At 39.7% G+C, this 25,105-nt stretch overlaps 1 protein-coding gene across 2 annotated transcripts in view; it reads right to left on the bottom strand.

Annotated features, from left to right (window-relative positions):
* Window positions 1–2,528: 2,528 nt before the first annotated feature.
* LOC110957769 (short transient receptor potential channel 7) overlaps window positions 2,529–25,105 on the bottom strand; it is a 94,624-nt gene continuing 72,047 nt past the window's right edge. For both annotated transcript variants that reach the window (XM_051954787.1, XM_051954786.1), the window contains 5 exons: window positions 13,927–14,122; window positions 11,495–11,713; window positions 7,243–7,323; window positions 5,840–5,915; window positions 2,529–5,550 (listed from right to left, as the gene is read on the bottom strand). In XM_051954787.1, coding sequence (XP_051810747.1) covers window positions 5,411–5,550; window positions 5,840–5,915; window positions 7,243–7,323; window positions 11,495–11,713; window positions 13,927–14,122 — 712 coding nt within the window. In that variant the 3' untranslated portion in view covers window positions 2,529–5,410. The remainder of the gene's footprint in view (window positions 5,551–5,839; window positions 5,916–7,242; window positions 7,324–11,494; window positions 11,714–13,926; window positions 14,123–25,105) is intronic.

Raw genomic sequence — 25,105 nt, 5'->3', positions numbered from 1 at the left:
AATACCCTAAAACCTGCTGACATTTGTTATTTATGGCCAAATAGATGACTGTGTAAGCCAAGTTTTAGTGACAGCTTTTGCTGGCCTTTGTGCAAAACCAGGAAATAAGTCTATCAGTGACAGCCTGAAATAGTGCAGAAAATGTCTTGAGTGACTGGTATATGGAGGTCTAATAAACATGTGGACATATGTTGGACTGGAGTGTTTACAGTGCTGCTTCAGAGGGCAGCTTTCAGGATAAGTCTCTGTCACGCTATTTGTGTTGGCGAGGTCAACTCACAGGTACGTGAGTCAAGCGAACACAGAATATTTTATTTTATAGTCCATTTTCCAGCCACAGAGAGGTTTTTTGTTTTTAAAATATGTTAAATTTGAATTAACTTCTTTTAAAACTTTTCCAGAAGTGTGAATTTGGTGTGGTTTTAGGAAACTGTTCATTATCACATGAGAAACATTACAGCTTGAGGGCTTGCAGAGCTGTGTGGGAGATGTGCGTTGTGGGTGGTGGGAGCATGTTAGGGTGGGGGTGGGCCTGCAGTGGCTTCAGTCTGGAATCTACTGTTTAGTTTAACTACCTGCTAGCTTTGCTATTAGAGCCAAGCCCCACTTCCTGACAGTTTGTTTATATTTCATTTTATGTAAAAAGTTGGTAGTAGTAGATCTTGTAATGAAACTTTTCTTATAGGAGTTGTGCTTCATTGCGTGTAACTATAAAACAAACAAACCAAATAGATAAAACAAATCATGGTTCTCACAGGTACAAATAAACTGCTGAGTACTATGGACATACACCAACAATTTGTTACAATGCAATGTTCTCCTACAAATCCTTGGGTTCTGGCATTCATGTAGATGTTGCTTTGACATGTACCACCCCTCTAAACATTGTTGCAGACCGAGCACATCCATCCATCCGATCAGCACTCCCTGACAGCTGTGGGTCAACAAAGGCTAGTTGAACATTACAAAGAGTCTAAAGCAGTGACCCGGCCTGCAAACTCCCATTATCCGTCTGATTAAGCATAGGGTTTGCTTCAACTAGCCCGATCCATGGAGGCTCCACCCTGCAACCCACTGTACCCAAAGGATCCACTGCCAATGTGCCAGACATCCTCAGACCCTCCCACAGTCCTGTGTCTATGCCACAATGGGTCAGTGCTGCTTTGGAGGTAAAAGGACGATCTGTACAATATCAGGCAGTCATTTTGGCATTGCTGCTGATGGTTTATATTGGTTTACATGTAGCCGTGTATGTATACTGAATGTTTATATGTGAATATATGTTTACACATATATTCAGTTTATTACTCCACCAAGGAACACGGTGGAGTTATGTGACAATCGGTGTTGGTTTGTTAGCAACATGACTCAAAAATGGACTGACGGATTTTGATGACATTTTCTGGGAAGGTCAGAAATGACACAAGGACCAATTCATTAGATTTTTGTAGTGATGCGGCTTATAGTCTGGATCCATGGATTTGCTGCAGGTTTCTGAATCATTGCAAGATAGCGGCATGGCACCACTGTAGCTATGACTACAAGTGAACACTTCGCCAGCGGCCTGCTGATGATGACATGATTGTGATCCTCCTACAAATCCACCGCTGCGGATCGCGATTTTTTAAAAAAGATTTCATCAGTCAGAAATCATACAACAACCGAGCAGCCTTGGCGGAGTACTGTGCTCTCTGAGAGTTTTTCTTGTTGTTCCAATTGCTTTTCACATCAGAATATGGAAAAGTAAGACAGAGGGAGCCAATCTGCTTCTTTGTGTCAAAATAAAATTTTAGGAAGCTTTACCAGGAGAAAATTTGTTTCACTCTTCAAACACGGCCTTTCTGTTGCATTAAAAGTATCTCATAATGTTTAAAATTTGTTTTTTTTCTCATGCTGAAGGGAAATATGAGCTTTTTCTTTTAGGTGTGCATCTTTACGCCAGTCTTGCAAACTGCTGGCTTGTTAGTTTACGTAAAACACTGCAAGTACGCAACAGGCAGTGAGTCATAAACAATAGGGGAAAAAAAATAATAATTGAGACCCACATTCTGAATATTAATACTAGAACCCTAATATTGTATCCCACAAGATCAAATGGTGAAGTTCTACATTTGAACCAAGGCCAAACTCTAAATATTCAAATAGTATGAACACGACTTGTATCGAATTCATTATTATTCAGAATGTGAGAATATTCTGAATAATAATGGAATATTAGTGTGCATGTAAACGCAATCAGTGTGTGGGAGTGTACAATTTGTACTGGTTGTGAACTCCTGGCTGCTCCAATGTTTTTTTCAAGAGCATTTTATTGTGCATGTGCACATTTGTGCATGCGTGCATGTGTGTGTGTACAGTTGTTGGAGTGCAGAGCAACACAGCAGCCACGTGTTTGGTTTTGCTCCGGCGCCTGTCATCAGCTGACAGATACAGGTGGGGACAAACACTGAATATTTAGACTAATTAGATTTCATCAAGCCTCACCTTCAGAACAAATGTACAAAATACATCAAGAATAAATCAACAAGTTTAGAGCTTATTCTGTTTAATTTAAGGATCAAAAATATGACAATATACAGTACAAGATTTCAATTTAATCAATATTTCTTGCGTACAAATTAAAAATACAGTATTTCAGGTAATTTTGTTTTCCAAGCGTGGGGAATCATGAAACATTCTTCAGGAGTCTTCTCATTATTTGTCTGGTTCTGCACACAGAAAATAATTAGCAGCTCTCACACCTAATACGAATAAATAAAGATACAAGTCCAACTACTGATTCAAATGAAAACCCAACTCTAAATAACATTTGTGTATCTTAAACACATTTGGTCACTATAGGTTGAGAAAAATCATATCTGTTAAAAGACAAACTTTTCAACTATGTTTAAAGCCTTCTGATGCATAACTAATGCTACATTAATGGCGTTAAGAAGTATGTGTGGGCCTGACACACCTATTGTGAGTTTAGGCTTTTAATGTTCTCTTAGCTAATTAAATACAGATTCAAATTTAGATTGTTTTCCATAAAAGATGAAGATGATAAGATGAACAAGAACTGATTTTTTAAAAATCCATCAAAACAAATTACACCCTTCTAAACACGTTAATAGGTGCAGTAGGCCCCTGCTGATCCTTCCCTACGGGAGCTAATGACTTTTGGTAGCATCCACACAATAAGAAAATACTATCAATGTGGTGTTATAGGTTGATAATATGTCATTTTTGGTGCTATCATTTTAGTTTTGGAAGGAATGGACTCTATCATGTATTCTAGCTTTCTACATCCACTGCAGGATTCTTGAAGGAACTTCTCCAGCCTATTGATTAAATTTAAAATCCCAAAACCGTCTCATGAAACATGAATTTTTCAAACGTCAACACTGAAACACCAGGGTTCAGCCAGCATCTGGATGTTCAAATCAGACACTCAACTTTAGGGATCAAGTATGAAGTAAATAGAGGGCCAAAGCATTCTATTCATATATTAAAATCTAATTCAGGTTGTTAAAATCCTGAATAGGTTTAGGTTTGGGGATCTGACTGAATCTAAATGACAGATTAAAGTGAATTTGTTGCTTTCAAATCCAATGGTGGGCTGCAGTCACATGAAAGATGGATAAGGTTGCTGATACGACAGCTCAACAGAATGTTTAGCACCCTAATTGTATCTGTACTTTGTTTGGTGTAAACAGGTGGTCAAGGTTTCCTCTCTGCACAAGAAAAAAGACCTCAGTTATTAGTGGAAAATTAGCAGTTTATCAAACTGTGCTTTGTTAAGGATCACCCTTTTCTCAAATTTTAATTGGTCTCTGGTGAAGTATAAGACAATACTTTCGTTTGTGCAGCAGTGTGTCAAATAGGTCTCTGAATAAAAGAAGAAAAAAAAAACAGACCATAGAATGACTCCACACAGCGTCTGCAGCAGAATCCCAGTTTTACTGCCAAACCAGTGCTTTCATAAATGTATCTCTGCATCTCTGAGACTTTCTCATCTCACAAAAATCTGGCTGCCCTAAAGCAATTAGGCAGAACAGTTTAGCTACCTTCATGTGCATCACCTAAACACTGACCTCCTGGATTTTACTGCTGAAAACACAACTCCTCGAGGATGTGTCATTTTTGGTGACTATTTTAGAGACCCTTAGTGCTGCAAAGGCACAAAGAAGAAGTGACTATACACAGCAGTTATCTAGGTCACGTTTTAACACGCTGGTTCAAAGTTGTTCAAACACACGCGGCACCTAAATTTTGAACATAAAGGGAGCGGGATCTTGTGAAATCTTCCAATTCAACTTTTCGCATACCCTATTTATATATTTTATTCAAGATTTACCCGGTACTTGCAGCAGGATGAATGAGGTAAAAGAGATGCTGTCTGGAGTGATTTTATTGCCCCTTTTTGCAACTCTACAAAGACATTTTCCTGTAGCATAGACCTCTTGGAGACAGTTCACATGGAGCTGCAACACATAACACTCTGAGTGACATTAAGATGAAAGGATAATATTTAAATATTTGAGCAGTTTCTTTATTTACTCTTAAATGACTGCATAATTCCTGCTTTCCGGCTTTTTCCTGAATCCTCTGACTCCTGATCAGAAGTTGTGCATTATGGATGGAAATGCATTTAATTAGATAGCCTGGTGTATAAAGGTGTGTGCAGTATCTGGACAGGCATCACCGTGAAGACACAGAAGCAAAGCCAGCCTTCCTGGTGTGAATAACAGTGACAGTTTTTTTTTAAAGATATCTCTCTTACTTGTCCCCCTTCCCTTCCAGGCCTCTCTCTGCATCCTCCCTTCTCTGGGTTTCCCTCTTTCTGTCTTCCAAGTTGGTGATACACTGATATCTCTTGGCAGTGGATGTAGGGTCCTCCTCGTTGCGCTGCCTCAGTCTTGTGCCCTGTGGTGTCTTTTCATATCTCACTGTGCTTGCTTTCTCATTCGTCTCCCTCTGCCTCTCACCCAGCCTGCGAGCCTCTTTCTTCCTCTCCTTTCTCACTCCCTGAAGACACCGCCTTTAATTAGAATTGAACTGTCAACACAAAGCCCCTCTAGCTGAGTTTACTTCACCTCTGAGCCTTACACCTCATGTTCAATCGCAGTCGCATTCTTCTTCCCTAATTTCTCCCTAATTGGTCACTGCATATACAAATCACTCGGCTTTTACCTTTAGGTAGCAAAACCTCCCGCTGCCCAGTTTGTTTATCTCAAGCTTCTCCTCCACCATCCTCCACTCATCCTGTCCAATCTCATAAACATCCTGCTTCCTCTCTCCTGCCTTTCTTTCTCGCCTCTTGTACTATTGAAGTTTTAAAAATACCTGGCTTGACCCTGCTTTCTGCCCCCCACCACCCCCTTTCACATATTCCTCCTTCCTTCCCTCTCTCCCCTTCTTGCGAGTCCTGTCAGTGTCTCATGGTGTTCTTGCCAAACTTGTCGCCGAGTTGCTGGATGAGCAGAGCCAGCTCACCAGCGGCCTGGGACTTCTCCTCCAGGAGCTCATAGCGGAGGCTGGAAATGTCTTGCTTGATCTCCTTCAGCTCGCCTACAACAGAGTCACACACAAACGCAGATACATAAGAAGAAGTGAGCAAACGGACGACATTCAGGACACGTGAGCAGCACAGACTTGGAAGCAGGTAAGCACCTATCTACAAGGTCATGTGACAGTGGTGACACGTGTGAGAATATGCATATTCATTTCGGACACACAACACAATGCTCAATACAATGCTACTTGTGTCCAACATAGAGCTCATTCTCATTTTCACACATACACCAAAAGCACAGAACAACACATCAAAATTGGGCCTTACTAAATAGAGAATGTTTACCTTCATTGACTTCATCGCTCTCTCTGTCCACCTGAGCTTTTAGCACATACCGCTTAATCAGGCGTTTCATGATGTTCTACAAGGAGGAGAGGAAAGAAGAAGATTATCTAGAGGATGTGACAAGGCGATGCCCCAGTAAATGCAGTCAGTCTCTGCATGTAGAGACCTTGGATATGAGTCAATATCTGTCACCGCACACACATATGTCTAATCAAGTGACCTCTCACTGCTGAATGTGCTCTTGCATGTGTGTGTGTGTGTGTGTGTGTGTGAGAGAGAGAGAGAGAGAGACTGTGTGTGCTGGATGTCTGAACAAAACAAAAATAACTGAAAATGGGAGGAGGCCTGAGAAAAGCACAGCTACCCTGTGAGGGAAGTTAGATTTCCCTCAGGGGAAAGGTGAAGAGCAGTCTAAGGAGGGGAGCATCTCTCTCCTCCTCAGTGCAATAGTTTGAGCTCACTTACTGAGTGACTGCCTTCGATCGCCTCCAAAGAGCTCATTAAAGCAATTTTCAGGCCCGCTCTGGCATTCTCCTTTTCTTTCTGCCACTTCCATTTAGTGTTGTCAAAAACATCGATTTCTCATTACGTGCTGTATCAATTCTGAATATCTGCAGTGGTTTCAATATTCAATTTCCACAGTATTGACACACAGATGCCAGCTGTGTTTTCTTGCTCTCACATCTGTGAGTTCAGACACACACAGTGCAGTTCCACCCGGCTCCGTCTCCTCTCCCTCACTGTGCTGTCATCTCCTTATCACTTGTCTCATCCTTTCTGGAGCAATAGCATTTTATTTGATTTCTTAAAAACTCAGTTTTAACCTGATTGTATGGATTTTCATTCTAATTACACTTTCCTGCCTTCTGAGTAAGTGTGACAATGTGGGACAAGTGCTCCACCAGAAAGTTTTTGTGAGTGTAAAAATCTACCTTGTTATGCTATACCCTGTTACATGTATCTTTTAATAAACCCCTAACCCTCAGTGTTCTGGCAAGGCTTCCTCATGGTATCAAAAATGCTGTCAAATATTGATATATTTCAGGGTATTGTATTGAACTTATAAATTCCGGCATCAACACTTCTTTCAGTCCACTGCCCATCCATCCAGACTTGCTAGCTTTCTGCCTGTCTGTCATCTCTACCTTATCTTTCTGTCTCCCTCATCCTTCCTTACCTCTGTCTTTCAGTCTCTCCTTCTTTCCCTTCCTGTCAACACCCTACTGGCCATCCTCACTCTCTGCCTCTGTACATATCTGCTTTTGTTCGGTTATATATTCCTCAATCTGTATTTTGTCTCTCTCTCTCATTTTATTCCTTCTCAACAAACATCCAATGCTCTTTTTGTTGAAACTTCCCTCCATCCAGGCTGTTACCTGCTTTGGATTCTGCCTCTGTCTTACCTGATATCTGGTCGGGTGTTTTCTGGATTTTCTCTGGATAAATTCCTCTCCTGGTCGCGCATAAGACTTGAAACGTTCATCCTGTAACAGCAAGAAACAAACAAAAGTCGAGTGTTAACATTTCAGGGTTGAGTGGTCTTGTAAAACATTTTAAAAGGGTATGAAAGGAGGTAGCACATTGTTGAAACAAATCAACAGTGAAAGGTAGGGCTTGGTGTTTGTGTCTAGTACTCTGATGTCTCCAAAAGAAACAGCAAAGAGAGTCAACAGCATCACTTGACCAAAGCGAACCTTTATTAACTGACTACTAGATGCCTTCCACGTCCATGACCTTGCTTTGAAGCATGTGTGTCATTCCAACACTGTTGTGTAAAGAAAGAGTTTTCATGTAAGTGTGGACACGTACAACCAGCTGCTACTCCACAGTATAAGAACTTAAGTTGCAGAGCCCTGGACAGACATCACATAACAGCCGATTAATACAAAAGTTATGCAATTAAAAACAAGAACAACTAACAATGCCCTTCCCAAAACAACTGATAAATGCAAAATTTAAAAAATGCCTTTGGCTGTAAAATCTGAAAAAGCCTAATTATAGTTTTCCAATGACTTTTTTTTTCAAGGGCTGCTGAATTTTTAAAATTAAAACTATGCAACCTAATGTACATACATACAGTGCTGTGAAAAAGCCCTGATGTCTTCTATTGTTGTATATTTCTCAAACTTAATGTTCCAGATCATCAAACTAACATTTACATTTATTTAATATTAGACAGAGATAACCGATAAAAAAAGAATACACTGTTTAAAAGATGATTTTGAAGTTGAAAAGTTGAAATTGAAGATGTATTGAAAATTTATATCACCCCATCTGAAAAATTAATTGCTCCCCCTAAATCTAATAACTGGTTGGTCCCTTGGCAGCGACTTGGCTGCAGGTAAATGTTTGCATAGCTTGTGATCTGTATTTTATATTGCCATAGAGTAATTATGGCCCACTCTTCTCTGCAGAATAGTTTTAAGTTGGCAATATTAGATGTTTTTTGAGCATGAACAAGACTTTTAAGGTCTTGTCACAGCATCCAAATTGGATTGAAGTCTGGACATTAAGGTATGCACTTCAAAACTTTAATTTTGTTCTTTATGAGCCACTCAGAGGTGGACTTACTTGTGTGCTTTGGGTCTTTGTTATGCTGCATAAACCATTTGTGTTTGAGCTTGAGGCCAAGAACTGATGGTAAGATATTCTCCTGGAGGATTTTCTGACAGAGAACAGAATCCATGGCTCCATCAGTTATGACAAGTTGTCCAAGTCCTGTGTATCATGTTCTTCTTGTGAATCCAGTATTATCTTTAAGCCACATTATCAGGACACATCTTCCATAAAGTTCCATCTTTGACTCATGAGCCCACAGAATGTTATCCAACGGTTTTGGGGCTCATCCTGATATATATTTTTAATGTTGGACAGAGCTTCATGTTCTTTTAGGTCAGGAGTGGTTAGCACCTTGCAACCCACCCATTTTCGTCCAGTGTCTTAACTGAGTCTTGTGAGTTTTGCACTTCTTCTGATGTTTGTCGCAGTTCTTTTGTGAACTGCTGGATTAGATATCAATGCACTCTTGGAAAAATTCCTGGGAAGGTTCACCTCTGTTCCATGTTTTCTCCATTGTGGATAATAGCTCTCATTGTGGTTCACTGGAGTCCCAAAGCTTTAGCAATGACTTTGTAACCCTTTCCAGACTGATAATGTCAGTGACTTGGTTCTTTAATCTCTTTAGAACGTGGCATCATGTGTAGCTTTCTGAGACTCATCAGCTACTTCACAATGCCAAACAAGTTCTATTGAAGTGATGTTTTGATTCAACAAGCCTGGCAGTAATCGCACATGGGTGTGGCTGGTGAAATTGAACCCAATTGCCAAATGAATTTGGTCATTTGGTAGATTGGTAGTTATGGGTGGCAGTTACTTTTTTCATAGGGCAACATGGGCTGGACAGCATTTTACATTCAAAGAGCAAAATCATCACCTAAAAACTGCATTTTGTGTTTTCTTGGGTTGTCTTTGTCTTACATTAAAATTAGTTTAATGATCCGAAACATTTACATGTGACAAATATGCAAAAATATACGATTTCTGTCAATGCAAATATTTTTCATGGCACTGTATATACATGAAACACTCTGAAATGAAACACTGAATATGTTTCCTCTATCTTAATACAAAGCAGACGCACTCTAAAATACTATCATCATTAGCTTCCATTCATAATGATGGAGCATTTATTATGTTAAAAGGGTGTTTTACTGCAGAGACGATTCAGGGCTGCAGTAGTTTGTGCTCTCAGTGATTTTACAAGCAAGTTCTTGAATTATGTTTTTCATTTTGCAGGGAAGCTCATTTTTTGTTCTCTGAAAGAACAACATGTACGATGTTTTAAGGACTCCGTAGCACAAAGAACACCGACTGTAGAAGCAAATTATGTGCTTCAGAGAGGCAAATACCTGTTTTCTTTTCTACTCACTGCTCTACGGAACGCCACACCCAAATGACAACTACTGCTTCAGCTTCATGTGAGAGTGAGGAACACATAATTTATGCAGAAGCTTACCAAAGATGCTCAGATCTTTTCATGGTGTACTCTGTGTGATCTAGTCCCCATTAATAACCTGCTTTGTTGGCCTCAGCTGCCTCTATTTAACTGATATTCAATTTATTTGCTTTTAGCCAAGAAATAAATTGTCCTAACTGCTGTGAATACATTAAAGGCAAATTAACCAAGTGGCCTAAAACTTAACTATGGCCTGCCAGCACACATACACAAATGCACACTAATTGCAGTAGAGTTCAAACACTAAATAAACATGTCAACTTTTGACTTTTTCCACATGAATGCCACATATGAATATTCATTAAATATATATCACCAAAGTCTTACTTATTTTATGTTAAATATACACATCCTCATTAAAGCTCATATCTCACTAACCCTTGACTTAGTGTTTAATCTTTACGAATATGTGCTGCTATCAGATTAACCCAATTAGCTTCCTTTTTCCCATCTGCTGGAGAAACATGCATCAAAACACCAGCGAGCAAAAACTACTGACTCAGAGAGACCATGCTGTCTTTTCAAATCCTCACTTGACATTCTGGACACCGTGGTCCAGTTTGAGCTCGTGTATCGATTGGCTGCTGCACCTGCTCGGCTCTGCAGTTAAATTGTCAGGGCTGCAGAGAACTTTAGGCGCTTACAGAGGCAGCAGAGTGTAACCCATCTTGGTCCCATTCAAAACCTGCCCAGGCATTTGAGGAGACGCAGGAAGAGCCGATGGCCTGACTAACAGCTTAGCAGAGGTGCTGAGGTGAGCCATTTGAGCTCGAAGAATCAGACAGAGGAAATACCAGCAGACAAGGCCAGCCCTAAAATTGAATTAAATGGTCTATGCTACTTTTCTCACACGACACCACTTTCTTTTCATTACCGTAATTTTATTTTGTTGGACACTCTGAAAGGGAGATAGGCCATCTGAGCACAGTCCACATATTATAGTATGTGCTTAAGATTCAGCACTTGAAAGTCACTGTAGAAACAGTTGACCCAGGTCTACACATAGAGGCAGCTCCATTGGGGCTTGTTGTGGGTAAAATTAGTGTCCTTTGCCTCTTTTAATAGTTTAACTGAAGCCATATAGGAAAGAAAAAAGTGGATTTAGCAGAAAGGAGGCTGCAGGACTGGAATATACGGGCATAAAGTGCATCAGAGGTAATTATTATGCCAGTCATATCAAAAAAGTAAAAACTGCATAAAAGCAATGAAAGCAAACTTGAGATGACCCGAAACAAACTCTATAGAAATTGGTGTTTTCTGTGCAGACTGTCACTTCATAGTAGCATTTTCCAGTTATCTGAGAATATTATGCTCATTGGGAGGCAGGAAAAAGAAGAAGTTGCCTGTTGTCAGCAATTAGTCTGTAAATTAATTATCCCACCACAGCTCCTTAGGAATGGCCAAAAACAAAGGACTTAGAAAAGATAAAAACAATGAGATAAAAAGAAACACAGTCAGTAATTTAGTGGCTACTGCTGCTTAGTTTAGAAACTCATTAATTAACTCTCTTCACAATATCAAAAAATAGTCGGTCCATTAGCTGTTACCTGCAGAATAATATATGCAAAGCAACAAAATGTTGTTCGGTTTGTTGCTATGATTTATCACGAGGTAACGAAACAAAGACTTGAGACACTGACTTTGGCCTGTGAGTTGAGCATGCCCATCTCCAGCTCATTATGATGATGGCTGTTGGCTTTGCAGAGGCGAATCAGGCAGGATTTTATACGGAGGACCAGGTAGTAGAAGGACTTCGGGCTGGGAACCAGGTTGAAGGGGGCAGGGAGGGTGCGGCCCTCATCAAAGTAGGAGAGCCACAACTTGGCTCGAGCAAACTTCCACTCCACATCGGCATCTTCCTGCAGAGACAAACGCATGGAGACTATGGGTGTATCTGCAACCCTGTTCCACAAAAATGACATTGCTGAACAACTGCATCCTCATTTAAGTTTTGGAAGAAAAGTAGACCCTTTCAAAAAGATAAGACTTTGATGTTGTAAGAAATGCCTCCAGTTTGAGAGAGCAACAAAGTCTGCTTTACGAGGTTGAAGGTGAGGTGGAGACATGATTCAGCAACAGAACTTTCGCTTAAGAGTCTGTGGTTTGTGTCCAGTGTGGGAACATTATTCTCAGAGCGAGGAGAAAATATATTTCCCTCAAGACGTATTTGAGAGTGCAGTTAAATTGTATAAGAATGCATTTTTTTAGGAGACTAGGAGACTGGGCTGCTATCTAGTGATGATATAAGAAAAAAAAAAGTGAATGCGATAAGCTCTGTTTAAAGGAAGATTATTATTATAATTCCATCAAACAGTCAGTTAGGATTGTAGAGCCCTCACACTGAATGATATTAAACACAAATTAAGTTATTAAAGTTGAAATTATTTAGGTGCATTTATGGCCTTAATTAACTAATTAAATACTGTCAAATCTCATGCTTTTTCATTTTTGGAGCCTAAAACAAGAATGACTGTTAACAGCAGGGTACTGTCAAAACTGACAGAGTGAAGTGAGCAAACATTTTTGACACAACTGTTCATGAAGCACTGTTTAGACTTGAGACTTCAACTAGATTTTTACATTAAGTACATTTCTTTGGCTTCAAAACATATTTGACAGACCACAATTTCTCATACATCGCTGCCTTTGAATAAATGTTCATGAGTCATAAAAACGCTACTCGCCTTTTTCCATTGTCCCTTATAGTTTTCAGCGTTTAAATGGTATATGCATTTTAAAATGTTAAGCTAACTTTATAGATCTCACTTGTGGATCATCAAGATTAAAGAAAAATAATTTTTGCGGTATACAGCTCCAATTACATACATTTTAAAAGAAGAAAATGTTGCAATTTACAACAGTTAAAATCAATTATCATGGCAAAAAACTATAAATATAGTAACTATAGAAGAGTCTACTTATAATAAACGTCATATTCTACTGTAAATGACTAATCTATTATACAGTAATGAACAATTTAAGAAATTACAATCTTAACAATGTAAAAATACATGAAATCTTGGCAACCCTTGCCAGTATTTTACTTTGTAAAAAAATCATACAGGTAAATTTATTTCAATGTATAATTACAGTTCAACAAACTATGGTGACTCCTGGTGCCAAAATATCAAAAGACATGTTTCCTCAGTTTGTTCGTTTCATATAGATGTTCTGAATAATTACTAGCTGTGTTTCCTAACAAAACCCGTAGGATGCTTTCCGCTGTGTCTTTGTTAAGGTGTACTAGCTTGTTGTCTGTTGTGTCGGTTTCAATTGGAAGATTATTGTATTCTTGCACTCTTCCTTTTCTCTTCTCTATCCCCCTTTGTTGTTGTTTTTTTTCTTCTTCTTCTTTTCTTGTTTCTCTCTTCCTGCCTCTTTGTTTCCCTGTCAGGTCCGGCAAATTTATGTATATTTAACTAATCAACAAGTATTCAAACTAAATAAATTACTGAACATTATCAAGGGGAGTCTTATACTTATAAACTCCCCTTGGAAAAGCAAACTTGTGTGGCACAATGCAGCAGCCAGATCCCCATTCTGCCTGCTCTGTTGCCGGACAGGACAAAAAAAAAAAAAAAAAAAGACAACAAACTATGGTGAACTGCATTAATTTACCTTCTAACAACAAAGGACAGAAGACCTGAACAACAAAGCTAAGTTACTGTATGTGTTGAGTTTGCTTGTTTAAACTAAATGAATATCTGTTTGTCTACAGATTTTCAGCAGTAAAATGAAAACTAAATCTTGTTTGATTATTTACAAAAGCTAATGGAGGAAGCTAAATGTCAGTTTCCATAGCAAGTTTGAAAAAAAGAAAAAAATATCAATATTGTGACGGTAATACTAGCATAGTTGTCATTTCTGCAACAATTTTTCAATGCGATGTCTCTTCTATTATACATTCTGTGTTTTTGTTTGTTGCCACTGCATTGATCCTTCACAGCTCATGGTATTTTTTAAAGCCCCTCTAATTCTCCTGCAGGCACACAGATGATAAAACAATAATCCTTATCGACTTGTTGACAATCATATAACCTTTCTCTATTGACTGGCTGCACTGTTTACGTACCTCTATCTCCTGGTACGAGCTGTTGATCATGGCAATGAGCATGTTGAGAAGAACTACCACCATGGTGACATTGTAAACCCCGTACAGCACGTAACCGATGTTCTCGATGAACTTGTGGTCGTACTTCAGCACCACTGAGATCACCTCAGACAGCCCGAAGATTGACCAGAATAGAGTCTTAAAACTCTCCTCCACCCTGCACATAAAGAGAGAAAATGTGGCAGTAAGGGGAACAGTACATGGTAGTGACTTCACACATAAAAGCCCACAGCCTTAGCAGCCACTTGTTCTTTGAGTCGCACACATGCCAACACATGAAATGCATTTTAAGGCTGTGGGATTTATGAGGTGGCACTGATGAAATACCTGATGAGTCGTCCAATTTCAACACCTTATCCCATTTCAGTCTCACAAATAAACCAGCAACTACACACAAACAGTGGTACCGTACAGCACGTACATGAAACAAAAACACAGGAAATGACTCGATTCCAGCATCGTTTGGATTATAAGTCTTCAGCCTAGTCCTGTGTCAACCTTTATGCAAAAGAAATACTGAAATGTCACTGCAGTTAACGGGAAACCATTAACCATTTGTCTGAGTTCAAATTATTGGATGTGATCTTTTTTGGGAGGGTGTCCAGGCTATAAAAGATAAGAAAACAAAACGCAATTTCACCCAGGGTTTATTAAAGTCGAAGACATGGAATATTTTCAAGAATTCATGGTGGTCAAATTACTTTTTCCATCTTAATGTCATTGCAAATTAAATTTCTCATTCTTGTGGCTGAAACCCGTAGTGCTCTTAAGCTCCACTTACCCCTTCTTCTGACATTTACGTATAATAAATCAAACACTGCCAATGTTTCATTTAAAATTCAGGATGTTTTAATTGAGTTCCTCAGTCAAATCACAGCTCTGCATGAGGGATTATTCTCTAACATTGACCCAGTGTGAGTTTGTGCACCGGTGGGTTGAGAAATCTGCAAGACATGTGAGCATTGACATTCAGGTACATGTCTGTTGTTAAATATTCCACGAGTGGCAAACATTGGCTTGGGATGACAGAGGGGGGCTCGGCAGGGAGGAAGTTGCTGCTGAGGGCCTCGAGGTGTGAGGAGGCTGTGGGAGAAGATCTGTAGGTTCCTGGTCTACAGCTGTAGGCATCCTCCAAATGAACTTATTTCAAAGAGATGTAGTTTCATTGGCACGCAGAAAGCCAGCTGACGGCAGATGGCACAGATACAAACACAAAGGCACACAGGGATCGACACTTCCCTCTTCTTTATCACACACACGAAAACACAGACTCCTCTGGGTGCTTTCGCTTTAACCTCTTAAGAAGAAAGGAAAAATATACTCTTTAACCTTCAGCACCCAAACTCTGAGACTCTCTGTGTGTGTGTTCTCTTTAACTCAAGACATCTAAGAATACATTCTGTCAGTGTAATAATAAACAGCTTCCAGGATATTTTAACTAAAGCGTGGAGTAGTAAAAGACTCATAAATCTCCAGAATGCTGTCTCTTCTTGCATCATGTCTAGCGTAAACCAACCTCGCTGATTGTTCTTTACGAATGCATCTATTTGATGACTTTCTTTATCTGGCTGGCCTCCACATGTTGGCATGTAGTCTCTACTCTTTGGGCATTACTGAACCTTGGCTGTACAGTAAGATTCACTCATTCAGCCCCAGGCTAGTTGCAGGGTCATTTCATTTTACTTTTAAGGTCTTGTCTTGGCCATTATGAGAGCAGTTAATGCATATTGTACCTTATTTTTAAATAACAGTCTAATTTATACAGAACTTCCATCAGTTGGATACATGGGATACATAGGATAATACTTGCAGTTTTAAAAATATGCATATAAATATATTAGCCTTTACATCAAAAATAAAATATCTGATATAAGAGATTGTTTGGAATCCTATGACTCTATGAGCTTAGTGCCCAATGAAAATAAATTGTATTCATTATTTTATTCACATCAGTTTTAACATATAGTAGCACCCTTGCAGAGGTCTCAAATCAGGCAAATGTTTGCAATGATTGCAGTGCATAGATAATAGCATATCTTGATATAATTGTGTCTATGCAATGATGAGTTCATGAGTAACTGAGACAAGGGAAACAGATGGGGTGATGGTCACAGAGCTGTGTGCAGCATATAACTATGATTAAATTAGATGTAAACTCAAAATGATGTTTCCCACAGACACAGACAAGCAACTGGCATCGTTGGGAGGGTCAAGTTGTGTCGTTTCACTTGATGTGCACTAGACCTTGCCGCAATAAATACTTTGCAAAAAGTGTGATGTGAATTTGCACGCACAGTGCATTTGTAGAGTTCAAAGGGTTAACAGCTACTTATTTATAACTTTCAATCTCTGACAACCATTCCTCTAAGCTTCAAACAAGGCGCTACGTGGCAAAAATAACCCAATTTCACTGATTTCTTTACGATAACATGGAAATTTCAGTTCGATAATCTGCATGTATGAGGTTATGTACATGCCTTTGTGTTAAACATTATGTTAACGTGCATTCCCTTACAATACTGAGCTCTGTCACCGTTGTTTGAGAGACTGTCACTGTGATTATGACTATATCAGTGCAAAGTCGGAGCTGGGACTGTGGCCAAATCTGTCATATATTAGTTTAGAATGGGTGATGCACAAACTATATGCAGGGGTGAGTTTTCTTTTTAGCCTGAGCGCTATATTAAATCTACTGCTTTCCTGGATTTCTGTGATGTGAGATATCATCTGACATATTTGAGAGATGCAATGTAGATTCGAATCGCATTTAATAATGCTTCCTTGGCTAATCTTATTAGGCGCAGCAAAGAGCAACTGAAGTGGAGCTACCATAGATATACACACAAAATCATACATTCAACAGCAAATGCAACCGAAGTCCAAGCATTATGAATGTGTTGCAGCTTTTGAAGTGTGAATAAGAATTACACACATCTTTCCTTTCGGTTGTATGCATTTTTATTGCGGCTGAAGAGGACTGAACCAACATACTACATACTGACTGTTTCAATGGATTGGAGGGGGAAAAATAGTGTAAGAAAGCACAAACATTATGCAAGAAAACATAAAAGTAAAAAGAAAAATGATTCTCACCATGACGCTTCTGGTGCTCCATACTCACAAACCTAAAGACCTTGGATGGGATTTTTTTCAGTCACTGTCTCACTGTGAGTGATGGGGTCCAATACTTAGTCTTCTTGGAACATGTCAGATGTTTTTGTCTTTTGTTCCATGTGTGTTTGTCTCAGCAGCTTGATGTAAGTGGGGTAAGAAAAAGCTGATGTTGCATACTTTACTCTGCACCAATCAGTTGGAAGCAACCTTTGAATCGCGATCTGATTAAAGCTGATTGTCAATCAAATTTAATCAAACTGCCTTGATGAAGCAGATTAGAGGTTTTTGAATTTTATAACATAAATATGGGTGGGTGCATGCTGGTTTGCTCAGAGGCTGGTGTTGTTATTTCAGTGTAAAATAAGTGGGTGGAAAGAATTCAATATTCCGAAAATACTAGCTTTAATTATATTTAAAGGACTGTTTTTGGTCGCCTATAGGAAAAGGCATCTATTTAGAATGAAAATGTCTCAGCTCTATGAAAATCAAGTCATTCAGTCAGCAGTATGTTGTGGTTAGTCCTGATCTCTGACCTATGTGATGGACTTGAGATGCAGAACAAATTGTGTAATACATGTCAAAAACAAGACGATTTTAAACAAAAACATCACTATCTGCAAAAAGTTCCTGACTTCTCCGATGTATGTCTACAATGACATGAACAGTAACATTTTTCTGCTAAACAGAGAACCATGCAGAACCAATATGTAAGCGCTGAAATAGTTTTTGAAGTTTGAACAACTTGCCACTACACCACCAGATTACCCAGTAACTGCTTGGAGATATCAGAGTCTCTTTAAAGTCAACAAGAATGCAGAGGTCCAGATATGACAGTTACACTGGGCACTGAAGGGATGCGTAAACACAAGCATTTAAAGGAGATCTTCAAGGGTCTTCTTCTTTGTGTTGCTGTGATAGAAGGCCGAGGCATCAGACAACCCGATGCTGTGAGACTAGCAAGGATTGTGTAGACGACTATTGCCAATGGTACCACCTCCTCACTCACTATTCACATCACACACATCCAACAAGCCTATCGTGCAATCCGGAGAGCAGAGAAAGGTGATTTTGGTGGACGTCCCTTGAAAACCTGTTATTTTGAGCCTTCTCCCTTTCAGCAATGTCTCGTCACTTATCTGCGACTCCTCTTACAAGATAAAACAGCTTTCACATGGCTTTGAAATTTGAAACAAAACAAAAAAAGAGGACAATTATCTGGCTTCGATTACGTTACACACCAATTATCTTTTATATCAAATTATTCTTCAAATTAGTCTGCCAGCTCTCCTTCCCACCCCTGTGAAAGCTCACTCGATCTACATTTTTGTGTTCCCAAAACGCAAATGTAGATAATGATGAAGGGCTTTGTTCCAGCTAACATTAATGTGCCATTAAATGAGAGGTTCGGAGGAACACACACACGACGCACACACACACACAATTAACACAACGCACTCAACACATAGCAGACTATTTATATTCACTGTTCATCTGTTCGCCTCGGCAGAGTGTTAGTTTAATTTCAAAGAACTTACAAAAAATGTGTGTAACATTTATGTGTTGGCAGAGCTACTGGAATTGAACTCGTCCTAACAGCACCATCCAAGGCAATAAAGTGAGAATAACCAACATAGTTGCATACATTACACCTCATGTCTATCTTTACTACATGTATACAAATAGATCATGAATAAGAATATTTATAGACATTCTTCTATCATATTGAATCACGTTTATGCATGGACAGCCAGTTTTGCTGTGCATCATCATTTGTTCTTGCTTGCCTTGTTTTCTGCTTATTAAAGTCACTGAAATCTGTGTGAGATGCCTCTCAGGGAGGCAACGCAATTATAGGAAATCTAAAATGTATCCTTGGAGATCAACAGTGCTGATAAATCTGAATTTCCCTTTTTGCTAATGTCAGCTAAGGTACTGGCCATGTGTGGATTATACAATATCCTGCTACTGAGATAGATGAGATGCTGGATGCTTTGGGTAATGGAAGATTTTTTTAAACAACGCAGGAATCAGATTATTTCATTTCAAATTTGTGTGTGTGTATGTCTGTCTGTGTGTGTGTGTGTTTTATAACAGCATTGTACAGCAGGCAGTAATTCAGCAGGGACAGTTGGCATCTGGAGACAGCAATGAGCAGTACGTTATTATCTGTTATTAAGAGTGGCAGCTCCCAATAGGCTGCATGCAGTTTGACAGCTTCACAAACACACAAAACGCTGTTTCTACCACTTCAATACTTGCCTTTTGACAAGTGTTCATCATTTTAGATGGCATTGCATTACGTTTTCTTTCATTCATTTCCTGGAGACGTACTTTAAAGTAACCCTTCACCCTAAAATGTTCATCCGGGAAGTTAATTTTTGTTTCCCAACAGAATTTAAGTGCCCCTAGTGTGGCTGTGTGCCCCCGCAATATAAGTAATGTAAGTACACATATACACTCTCCCCTACAGAATACTGACAGTACAGAATCGACTGTTTCTTTCTCTACCACATTCATGCCACATACAGCATCTGTGTGTGTGTGTGTGTGTGTGTGGGAGACTGGTGAGTCACCTCAGCTCTGCAGGAGCAGTCCAAACCTAATCACCAACAGGCCCGAATCAACCTCTTTGCCTCAGAGACATGCTCTCAGTCTCTATCTCTCTAGCTTTATGCTTATAGCTGTCGTCATTTTAGCCCCTCTCTCTTCTGCTACCATCTCTGTCTCTTGTTGGTCTGTTCTTTCCCTCTCACCCGTTTTCTCATTATACTCCCTTTGCTTCTGTACCTGACTCCACATTGTCCTCCCTCTCTCTTGCTCCATCCATCGTTCAACCCAACAGCTTTTACCTATTTCTGTCACTCAATCTATTCTTTTGATTTGTACTTTTGCTTTTTTTCATTACTTTCCCTGCATATATTTCTATTTTTTGTTTAATCTGCAACAATACTTTCATACTGGTCAAATGTAAATGTAAATGCAGCCTTTGTGAACGGCTGCACCCGGCCTCCTGCTCTCCATCTCCTTCTGCCCTTCAGTCATTAGCGAGATATTAAATTCTCCTTCTCAGTCTCCTCTCTCCTCTCGACTTGACAGACAAGTAGTCACAAAGGCAAACATAGACATCTTTAAATATTAAATTGAGTTTAAATTTCTATCTGTCACACCAAAAGAGCCGTCACCATGGCGACAACAGGGGAGGGGCCTTAGCCACATTGGCCGTCAGTGAATGAATGAACGAATGCAGCTCTCGAGATATGCTTCCAAGTGTGTGTTTGTTTGATGAGGAGACAAAAAAAAGGGTGAAGAAGAAACGAGTGATGAACAAAAAAACTGATGCATGTGCCTGCTTAGGAGTGTGCGTATGCTGGTGTGACAGACAGCGAGATACAAAATAAAGCAGCAAGAGAGCAACACAAAAATAGCCTGTTTGTGTGTTCAGACAAGCTGTGAGAGAAATCTTATTAGGCGGGGAATACAACACCACAAGATGAGCAATTAAGAGTGTTTTGATAGCGAATCAAGCACAACATCAACTTTTTTTTTTCTTTTGTAATTTGCCTGTTCCCTCCCTGCCTGTCTGTTATTTTTTGTCTCAACGTTACTCCGTGTTGAGACTGTTTGACTGCAAGTAAGTGTGAAATCATATCAATGACTTTTTTCAAACCGGCATTTTTCATTTACCGCATAAACTGTTAATTGTCGATTTGGTAAACCTTTTCCTGAATTGTGAATATGTTTGCATTCATTTTCAGCATTACCTAAAGCACAACAACAAAAGTGCAACAAATGGATTAAACGGTCTGCTCCGAGTTCGTCTAACGAGCTTATTTATTACCTTCATTAGTTAAAATACCCTGGACATCAACTGGCATATCATTAATTAAGTGAATTATTTTTGATTGGGGTACAGTTAGTAGAAAGCAAAGCCATGTTTACGACTAACACTTCCACTGTGAGCAGCTAGGCCTGGATTACGCTGCATCACCAGGAAGTCTAGTGGATCTGTTCTGCTCATTATTGGATTTGGGAGCTTTAACCTTCAGCCAAATGTGTTAACAAATGAAGACCAGTTAGTTTGCCAAACACAAACATCCTCAAATTCTTCTTTATTGAAACAAAAGCACAGTTGAGTGTTCGGACGCCCTTATATTGTGGGAGATCTTAATTTGCCGTGCTTTTCAGAGGAATTCTACAGATTTCTTTTTACAGTTTTATTGTGCAAATAAGCAACAGAACTTTACCAGTTTTCTAACTCCACTTGAACTTAAATTTGAGACTAGTTGTGCTACCATTAGGGCAAAGCTCGTTGGACACACTACGTATATTGGAATAAACATGACTGTGGTTGAGGAATACTTGCCAGCAGACCAACAACCTGAAAGAAGTGTTGTTGTGATTTCCTCTTATCAGAGACTGTGCAGACTGTGAATGTAGATAGGTGCTGTTTACACTAGTTGCTTAAGTTAATTATGTGAGCTTTGTCTCCGTTTAATCCCCTAATTGATTCATTAGGTGGCAATTGCCTGTGCAGAAGTCAGAGACGATGTAAGATTTCTCAACCGTATTTAAGCTGTTTTTGTGGTTCGCAGTGCTCACGTTTTTCACCTCTCATGCTGACATATTTAATAACTAATTAAGCCTCATATACAGTGCAGTGAATACTATGGGGTCATTGCTGCTATGGGTATCGTAGTTGCACTGTGTAGGGTTAGTCTGGGAACTGTGCTTTTGAAAGTAATATACCACCATTTAGTAATTTATGTACCAGTGTTAGTTAATGTTGCAACTCAAAAGGAGACAATTCTTATGTTCCCTTTCTTGGTGTTTTATTGTAACAAACTACATCTGGAATCATGTTGGTGTCTCCTTTCTCCTGAAGTTGAACATAATGTGGTGACTATGTGCTCTCTAGTAGGAACTCTGTAGTGTTAAATACTGATTATCCAGCTAGTCTTATACAATGGAAACTCAACAAGCATCAAAAGGCAGAGATAGGAATCACCACCTCCGGTCAGAACTTTCAGATTCATGTAGAGCCTTCAACCTTGAGTTGAAGTGACAGGCGTAGTATTCAGGCAGCCATATGCAAAACTAACCATGTGATCACAAGTTCAGCTACATCTAATTGTGATTCAGATTACAATCTGATCGCCCGCCACATCATTTCTTCTATCTAAAATAATTTCTTTGGTGTCTTCTTTTTATATGAGCAGCTTTTGCCTTAGTTGTTTATTACATTACCATGTATGCAACCATTCAATTGAATAAGTAAAATACAATGGATATACATTTTTCAGTTACCATATTGACCACTACCATAACTAGTGAGCCACACTTGACAAAATCTGCAAGCAGTAGTTGGGTTTCAGAAGCAAAATCAGCGATCACAAACTCGAAATAGGAAATATGCTGATCTGAAATCTGACCATGAGACGGCTCAATGAACTGCCCTGTTTCCAAAAAGAAATGTGCAGTGATCTGTTGGTTATAGTTTTCCAATTACCAAAAAGAATGCACTCATTTGCAAAGATTTAGCATCAAATGATTGTCTCAGTGGTATTTTAGGGATATCATGTCTCACCAGGAGGGAAATTAAATGCTTGACACCATTTGTCTTAATGATAAAAGAAATTATTGAAAACTACTGAACGCTGGCGCAAACTTTGGAGTTCTGAGTTTGTCCACACACAAGAATGGATTCTTTTCTCATACTTTCGTGCCTCTTCTCTCTTGCCTGTCTCGCCTTAATTATAATTTTGTCTCTTCTCCTTATTTTGACATTCAGATGTGCTTGACTAGTAACGGCTGAACATGACACCTCTGCCTTGCCTTCAGTGCTGATAAATTCGCTCTATTGTTCACTTTCAGTTCCCTAACCCACCTCTCATCCTCCTTTCAGACCCCATCTCTTTCACCAGGATTCCTGTCTGCCCTCCACGTTCCACTCCTATCCATCACAGAGGACCCACATTCACGCTTACTTTATTGCCTCTTCTTCCTTCCAACGCAGTCCCTTTATCTTTATATTCTTGCCTGCATCTTCATCTCGGCATTTCTTTGGGCCATTGTTTACTCTACTCATCTCTTTAGCTGCTTCACATCCTTGTCTTCTTCATTTATATTGCATTATTAAACTTTGTAGCAGGCTTTAGTCTCAAATGCCTCTTATCTTGCCCATATTTGTCAGCACTTGTGTCTTTCAATTCACTTCAAATGTGTTTTACTACTCTAAAAGCCGTGCAAGTGCTGTAGCTGAAATTACTTAAAATAGCGCACTATGCTACATAAAGAAGTTAACAAGTCATCAAATGCTGACAAAATACATTCTGGTGTCCTCCCACCTTTTCAAATGGGCGATGTTTAAATCTGCGCTAAGCCTGTGTGGCTGTGCTTCTGTCTGTTGCTGGGTCTGCATGACCTTCTCTCATCCTCTAAGATTTCCTCTCCTTTGTCTATGCATTCTGGCTGGTCTCCCGCATTTTGCCAGAACAAAGAGCCAAGCCAAAAACACCCTCCTCTGCATCGCTCCCTGTGGTTCTCCTCTCATCGCTCATCCCCTCCATCCTCCTCCTCCTCTTCCCACCGGACTTCATCGCTTTACTTTGTTGCATCCTTGTGATTCCGACGCATTTATCCTGTTGTATTTCCACCGTTTCATGACAGCACCGACATAATCAATATTTACACTTTTCTTTAATGCACTGCTGTGCCTTTTTTTCTTTTGCTCAGCCCCGAAATATGCACAGCTTCAACCTCAACCTTTTTCGCCCATCTCTACTTTTCCCTGGTCCTCTGTCTCTCCCTGTCAGTCTGTCTCCTTCTCTCTGGGCAGTGTTGTCATGCATGGCTGACTAGAACATAGAGACAGGTCCAGTGCACCACCAGCACTGTCCAAATCAAAATCCTGATAAGCGTGTCGCTGTGTGTGAATTGATCTGTTCATATAAATGCTTTCTTTGTCCACCTGTTGTAGCATATGCACACACAAACAGCGGGTAAGGATGTGTGTGCATGTGTGTGTGTCCCTTGTGTCGATGTCCTTGCTTAAGTGTATTTGCACATGTGACAACATAACTGCGTGGGCACTCGGCAAAGAGCATGTGGTGTGTGTGTGTGTGAGTCAGAAGTGTCTTGACGCCTCTGGGGATTGGGTATGTGTGGCTATCACTGCTCAGTCTTCATTAAGCTCTATCAAGCTGTGTGCTTATGTGTATATGTGTGTGTGTGAGTGAGTCTGTCTGTGCGAGAGAAACTGATATCTTCAGACTGCCTTCCTTCCTTTTACATCCCTCCCTCCTTCCAGTGGTACCTCCTGGGGTATTACCACCTCCACCTGGCTCCCTCCTCATTTTCCTGTATCAGAGCTATCAGACAGGCCCTTTCTTCTGCCCTCTATCGAAAGAACCCTTTCAGATACCTAAAGTCACACATACAATCATAATCATACAGGCATACATTCTCTGCTGGATAGAAAATCAGGCATTGCTGCTTTGAGAAGTCACAATTTGTTACTGACAGTCACAGCAAACATATTGCATCTAGTAATCGAACTGGCAGCGAGATAAACAGATACACAAGAGAAACACAGAAATGCCTCACAGGGCAGAACTTCTATTAGTATTTGCACATTAAATATTGAACAAAAATGGTTGATGAAATTTACACACCAAAAAAAATTAGGCACAGTCCAAAAATAAACGCTTTACTGTCTCCAAGCATAGTTTAGTTCAGACAGCTGCTCTGACATTCAGACGAGGTGAGATTTAATGTCGGACTGACCCCTGGTGGCCAAACTGACAACAACAGAATTTAAGGCTTTTGTCACAATGCAAATATCTCCATGCAGCTCCCACAGCCAGAGTATGCAACAGGAATAAAGTGTCGGAGGATTATGTAAAAGCAGACATTCAGGGACACCCCCACTAAACATTCTGATAGCTGACAGATGCTGTTAATATGAATAGAAGTGGTTTCTATTTTTAACATGTCTGTGTTAATTCAGATTTTTTGAAACCAGGCTTGA

The sequence above is a fragment of the Acanthochromis polyacanthus genome, chromosome 10 (genome assembly GCF_021347895.1).
Source record: "Acanthochromis polyacanthus isolate Apoly-LR-REF ecotype Palm Island chromosome 10, KAUST_Apoly_ChrSc, whole genome shotgun sequence".
Lineage (NCBI taxonomy): Eukaryota > Metazoa > Chordata > Actinopteri > Pomacentridae > Acanthochromis > Acanthochromis polyacanthus.
This window is presented reverse-complemented; position numbering and strand designations above follow the sequence as displayed.